This window comes from Theobroma cacao, chromosome 2 (assembly GCF_000208745.1).
Source record: "Theobroma cacao cultivar B97-61/B2 chromosome 2, Criollo_cocoa_genome_V2, whole genome shotgun sequence".
Classification (NCBI taxonomy): Eukaryota; Viridiplantae; Streptophyta; class Magnoliopsida; order Malvales; family Malvaceae; genus Theobroma; species Theobroma cacao.
Genome location: NC_030851.1, coordinates 36,085,881 through 36,092,801, shown reverse-complemented (window position 1 = coordinate 36,092,801; position 6,921 = coordinate 36,085,881). Strand labels below are relative to the sequence as shown.

The following is a 6,921-nucleotide window of genomic DNA, read 5'->3' as shown; positions in this document are numbered from 1 at the left end:
CACCTAGGGGGGAAAAGGAGAGGGTGCAAGGAGATAGTGGTTGATATGTGGAGCAGGTTTATGGACATTGTGGAGGGCTAGGAACGAAACAGTTTTCAGAGGCAAAAAATGGGATTGGGAGAATGTGGTGTCATTTGTGAAACTTCTGTCTATCCTTTGAGTGAAGTCAATTGAGGGAGTGGAAATATATTGTGATGGAATCCACTTGGTACGGGGACTAATCCAAGGTTGATGCTTAAGGTCATAAGAAAATATGAATATGGCCAAAAGGAGATGCACAAAATGGAAACAACCCCGAATTAATTTTCTAAAACTCAAAACGGATGAGTCTACAAGAGGAAAATGGGACCCGCAGGGGTGGATGGAATATTGAGAAATGCAGAAGATAACATCCTTCCATTGTTCTCGGGTCCTATTGGTGTCAATCATTCGAACTTCGCAGAACTGTATGCCATCAAAAGGGCCTTGGAAATTTTTAGCAATTCATAACGGTTCTGCAGAAAATTTTTAATCATTGAATCAGATTCGAGCACAACGGTGCACTGGGTCCTTAACACAGGTAAAAGACAATGGAAGAGTTGGAAATTGTTTCCACATATTGATTCCCTACGAGAGACTGTCGACTGTGTATTCTTTTGGCTATTTTCCAAGAAGCTAATGGATGTGCCTTTTTTTTTTAGCAAAAGCAGGCATTGACAAGGAAAAGCTGTTTGTGGTCTGGTTGTGACAGTGAACAACAAAAACTAACGTACGTGCAGGTATGCTTGTTTTTTATGATTTTTCTACTGGAAATATTGGGGATGTGGTTCATATATGGATTTTTTTTGGTGTGTTTTATGTTCTATGGGCGGCCTATACGTACGATGGCTCTCTGTTGAATAGCAAGATGTTTTTTCTTTCCAATTGTTACTTGAACAAGTGAGGCGAATGGCTTGAGCAGTGTACAATACTGTCTCTTGTGAAAAGTGGTGGAAAACAGATTGGGAAAAACAATTATATACTGATCGTTATGGGGAATGGCTTCTGGATCTTTGTCACTGAATTGGGATGCCGCAGAGTGCAAAACTGAGTTGAACTGGGTGTGAAAAAAGGGTTATATTATATTGCAATATGTTGTGGAGTGATGCTTGGCTCATAAATAAAAGTTTTGGCCTTCTTGTTGTTAATGTATCTTTCGTACGAGAATAATAAAATGAGATGATTTAGCAAAGAAAAACACGGCCGGCTTCACCAATTTTTATTCTGACCTAAGGATTTGAAGTTCTTAAAGTTAAATCTTAGTAGTGCAATGACTTGGTTTTTATATATTAAATTAATTATGTGTTGGCTTTGAAAATATTCTAACATAATCAAGCAAAGTGACTTAGAAGTTGATAGCATTATCAGACTTAGGAGCATCTACAAATAAATATATCATCCACGTTCTCTCACTTTTACGAAAAAAATTTATTGTTATCTTAATTGTGATAAATGCAATAAATTTTGTCAAGATTTAGTTTTTAAATCTGTAGAGTCAGGATGTATTTACATTGTGCATTGTGAACGTATCGATCATGGGTCGTGGTAGGTGGTATCTAGATGCTGGCTGTGTTAAATATCTTCAATCTATTCGAAGTAGTTGTGCTGGAGAATGCTGGAAATATTGTCTTGTTGATTTGGATGGCAGTGAAGAAACTATGTCAGTGATGAACGTAATGAATGTGGCTCTCATGGGCTATAGCCACCTAAAATGCAGGCTCAGTAAGAGCAAGGATGCTCGTTGGGCCGAGGCTTCGCCTTGGTGACAAGAGGAAGAAGTTAATGAGCCTCCGAATAACCTTTCATGCGGGGTTAGCCTAGTTACTGATTAAATATTTACACTTTTTTCGTATTATGCTAAAGGTGGCATCACGTTATAGAGACAAGGTTGGATATGATAACCATACTTGACAATGATCTTAGAAGTTTGCCCAACGGAAAAAAGGATGCTCTGATTTTAGTGTACCAACGCAACTTGCTTCGTTAATTGGGAAACAATTGGAATCTTTTCATATGGCAATAATAGAGGCAGGGTGACCATTTCGCACACCACTCAAATTATCATCTCATCCTTTCGCACTTTACATTTTACGGAAATCAAGGGTGGGCTGAAAGGTATGCAAGAAGGCCCACAAGAGGAGCGTTGATGTAAGTTGTGGGCTCCGACTCTTGAAAATAAGGCCTCGAATCTGGAAAAGCATCCGACACATTGGGCCCACCGACCACTGCTCCCACCAATAAATTGGGGTTGGGGTTTGGGCTTAGGTAATAGCTAGACCCCGCTTTGCACCCGATGCGGGCCGGGTGGGCCCCCACCGACGGCAGTGAGCTGGCCCTGTGATGAATCCTCTGAGGAAAGCGTGCACCATAGCCAACCATGTACGACATTCCTAGTGGGTTATCTCCCAAGATGTAGTCCACCTAAAATTTCCGCAAAAATCAACACACGTTAATTTAATTTGTGGTCCTTTTCTTATTTACGTATATTCAAGGGCAAAGAGATAGAAGAAAAGCCCATGATCACGTGAGGGCTTTTGATGATCATACATACATAACAAACATTCTTATATCAAACATATATAGTTACTTATGCATCATAAAGACAAAATCTAGCCGTTGATTTTGGATATGGTCCCCCGATTTAACTGTGATGTGAATATAAAAGGGTGGAAGGTACTATCTTTTTTTCCTCCATTTTTTTATAGAAAAAACAATGTGAAAAAGAATAAATTAAATTAATTACCTGGCGTTTAGCCAACTGTTTGAGAAGGGCAGCGGAGGCTGATCTTTCACCACATGGCACCACCTTGTTAGCGTGGCTTAGATAATTAGAATAAGCTAGAAGTAGGAAAGACAGTGACGTTACATGCTGCATGTTACTCCCTCCAGCCTTGAAGATCAAGCCACCTTTTTTGTTTCCATGTAAAGGACAGGGGAGAAGAGAGAAAAGGAGTGAGTTAATTAATTAATCAGCAGAACAGCACCTGGATCAAGCAATCGCTTAGCCGCAAACAGCACTTAATTACAAAACGATTATTTGCAACACAGCTGGTCCAGCCTTATAACACATGTGACAAACTTAATCATATGCTTTTCCATTTATAATTTATAAGGTACTTTTTTCCCCCGACCAGAGATCTGTGATTTTAATGTTATATATATTTTAGGCTATCATCTTTACTATCAATGTTCAATGTGCTCAAGTAGACAAAAAGAAGACAACCATTTACCAGGAGAGTATTGAACTTGAGGATGAGAAATTCCAGGCAATAAAGAACAAATAAAGCCGTCAGCATTTTGCTTGAAGGACTCGAAATAGTCAGCTTTTCCCATCAGCACTTCCTGTGACATAATTTTATTTTCATTAATAATAATATTGAACTACTTGTTTTGTTTGTCATATATATCAGCTTCAATGCATAATACTGCACGGCCTGATAAATTTTAGTTAGTGCAAAAACCCATAAATTCAATGTTCATGCACATAGAGGATGATATAGAATAATAAAAAGCATATTAAATGCATGAATAGGACGAAATCATGTAAGCTATGTGTGTGTATATCTATATATATATATATATAGTATCAGAATATGTTAAGAGTGAAAAGGTCCTTAACAACGAGTCGTTATCATCTTTCAAGAAAAGTTAACGTGGAAATATAATGCGTGAGCATGGGAAGGAACCATCGCCCCAGCCTTTAGGCACATGCATGTAGCAGAAACTCACTGATTGGGGACCCACGAGAAGCCAGATCTCCCAGCCAGACTAAGCTTAGACTTTGATGCCACCTCCAGTTCAGCACAAAACTTTGGTTAATGATTGAGGAGACAAGACACCACCAAAGCAACCCTAAGTCCACTTAATTCTCTCAAAAGACAATGTTACCGTCACGGGCTCTAGTTCTCATTTCTTTATTAACCTCTTTGGCCCCAAATATATTTTAATGTTTCAGGAGAATGTCCAGATTGGGTTGTCAACCAAAAATTATACTCACATGAAACCCAAATTCTATGCTACACACATCATCACGTGCAATAATCACGTACCCTCTTCCCTGTCACATTATTGTTTTATTTAGAACTTTTAATTGATCAATTACATCTTATCTAATTAGTAGTACGGTCAAGATTATAGACCCACAGTAAGGGACCCTCTCCCCCACCCCAAAGGAAATCTTTTTTTGTGCATTTTCATTTTGATGTGTTTTTTTTTTTTTTTCATGTTAGAAACTATAGCAAGAAAAAGGATATATAAAAGAAGAGATGAGAAAGTTAACAATAGAAAGTATGGCTATCTATCTACCAAGTACCTTCGCTTTGGTTTAAAATCTGACGAAAAAAATCTAACTTTTTCCTCGTGGCCTTGAAAATAAGACCAACACTTGACACCTTGCAACTGTTTTCAGTTGATCAAAAGTCTAAAAAGACATCAGAAATGGGGTTCAAAAATGTGAGACCCCACAGAATGTGAGGTCCACCAAAACCATGATCTAAGTTGATTCCACAGACACGTGACACTCAGACACCTTTTCTTTCTATTTCTAACCAGAGAGGAGAAAAAAAACCTAAATAAAAACAAACCCCTACATTACATACCCCAACAAAGATCACAAGACAAGAAGAACAAAAACACTGCACTAGACAAATAAACAAATAAAAACAATTTGATAAGCACACACATATATATACAAAGAAAAAAAAACCCCGCCCAATTAAAAAACATTCGTATGATTATAAATGATTAAACATAATCCAGGGATTAATTAAGGGAGGGTTTTTCTTTGTTTTTTTGTTCACCTTGGAAATGAGGACATTAATCCCAGCATGCTTGTTATCCCAACCAAACTCATTGATGGTATCTCCAGCTCTCAAGATGACCTCGTTTTTCACTATATACTCTCTGTATACGCGCTTCCTTGAGGCCTTGTGTAGCCAAGCGGCTCCCCAAAGCAACTCGTCCTGCAAATGTTTTATATTCCAATCCCAATGATATGATCCTTCAGTCAAAGTTGTAGACTTTCATGACTTAATCCAACGGTTCATATTTATTGTAAAACAGCAGTGGTAAAAAAATCTACATATCTGACCTGGTACCCATTCACGTCGCAGTAAAAAGGGCACACTGCAGCGTGCAGGCTGCCACTGTAGGCACCCCGGTGCTTGTCAGCAAAGTTGAACACCTACAGTGCAAAAACCATTTTCCCCAACGGTCATTTTCTCGCGATATTTTCACCATAAACACGATAAAATCCTATACTATATACTACTATTTAATGGAAAAACCAACATGATCTTCATTTGTCATCAAAATGAAAGGCCACCTAAAATCGTACTTACAATATTACTACAGTAACAAATTTAGCGAACATTTTACTATTCACTAATTATTAAGGCACGGTTTGATACTGAAAAAACGAAATAGTAAAATTGCATCGTTATGTAAAGAAATAAAAACGTTAAAAACATTCTTAACCCGTGACATGAAATGGTTACATCTCCTTTTTCTTTAATCAAAGAATAGTTTCTGAAAAACAAAAAGCACTCTAAAGACGCAGCTGTATATTTCGAGATCCAACTTAACAGACGCAAAGGTAAAGTCGATCTCATTTCGGACGGTAAAAAGGTAGGAAAACTTACTTTAACTACTGAATCCTCTGTAAGTTAAAAATCACTGAGCAAAAACAATATTAAGTTTAATACTGATTGAGGTGGTGACAGTGACGCACCCTAACGGCTCGATTGAGGAGCAACCTCGAGTAAGCGGGGTCACGTGACCTAAACACAATGGAAGCAGCGGCCAATGCAGCGGCGGTTTCACCTGCCACGTCAGAGCCAGGATGCGAATTATCGATTTTGTACACCGTACGAAGCGTGTCCATATCCTCCGGCCTTTCCCAGCAGCTATGATCAGAGTACGCATCTCCCACTTGTACGTACACCACTCCAGGCTTTGCAGTTGCTTTCAACAGGTAATCCGTCGACCACTTCACGGCTTTAACGGCGTTCTTTAACTCCGGCCCCATGTTCCTCCCGAAATCTATGATACTCCAAGCCAATAACGTCGTCGTAAATGCCATTGGGAACCCAAACTTCACGTTGTCTCCAGCGTCGTAGTATCCTCCCGTTAAATCCACCTGAAACCGAAACATTAGACGCCGTTAATGATTTAACTATAACTGAAGAGGTTTTTTTTGTTTTTTGACCTTTTACTGAAGTAAAGGGGAAATGTAGGGAGTTGGGAGGGAGTAGGTACTCCAGCAGTTGAGCCGTCATGCAATGCGGAGTCGCAGCGCCATTTTACGCGTTGATCTGGGGGCAGTTTGCCTGATCGTTGGCCTTCGAAAAAGAGAATGCTCTTGCGGAGAGCGTCGTGGTAGTCGTGGCCGCCAAGAATTGGACGAGAAAAGACGAGTAAAGCAAAAGAAAATGCGACAAGTACCGGGAAAATCCCCGGATATGAGATGGATTTTCGCGCCATCCTTTTTCGGGAGGTTTGGGCTTGGGGTGCTACTTACTATACTGCCAAGAAAAGAGCACAGACCAACGTGGTTCTTTATACTAAAAGCATCATCGGATTCCAGAGATTATACCAATGGGGACATGCCACGTGGAGAGACATGACTGGGGGAAGTTGGTGTTCCAATGCAGGACGTGCTTGACCGGGTTAATAGTAGCGGCTGTTGATAATTCTGGGTTCGGGTTGTGTCCGAGTTTGGCCCATCCGTTTTTATGAGTAGCGGTGTCGAAGTGGGAGAAGTCAAAAAGTGAGGAATAATGGGGGCACATGTGGCCACCGCCCTCTTCATGATTGACACGTGGAGAAACGAATGCTATGCGGGGCCTATCAACGGAAAGATGGAAGAGGAAAAGGGACAGAGGCATTGTGCGGCGTCTGATGTAT

At 39.9% G+C, this 6,921-nt stretch overlaps 1 protein-coding gene across 1 annotated transcript; it reads right to left on the bottom strand.

Moving 5' to 3' along the window:
- LOC18609839 (endoglucanase 8) lies at positions 1,912 to 6,563 on the bottom strand. The gene is made up of 7 exons (XM_007045158.2): positions 6,274 to 6,563; positions 5,747 to 6,154; positions 5,108 to 5,200; positions 4,818 to 4,979; positions 3,249 to 3,360; positions 2,762 to 2,925; positions 1,912 to 2,439 (listed from the first exon to the last, which is right to left on the bottom strand). The coding sequence occupies exons 1-7, from the start codon at positions 6,496 to 6,498 to the stop codon at positions 2,116 to 2,118; spliced, it is 1,488 nt and encodes a 495-aa protein (XP_007045220.2). The 5' UTR covers positions 6,499 to 6,563; the 3' UTR covers positions 1,912 to 2,115.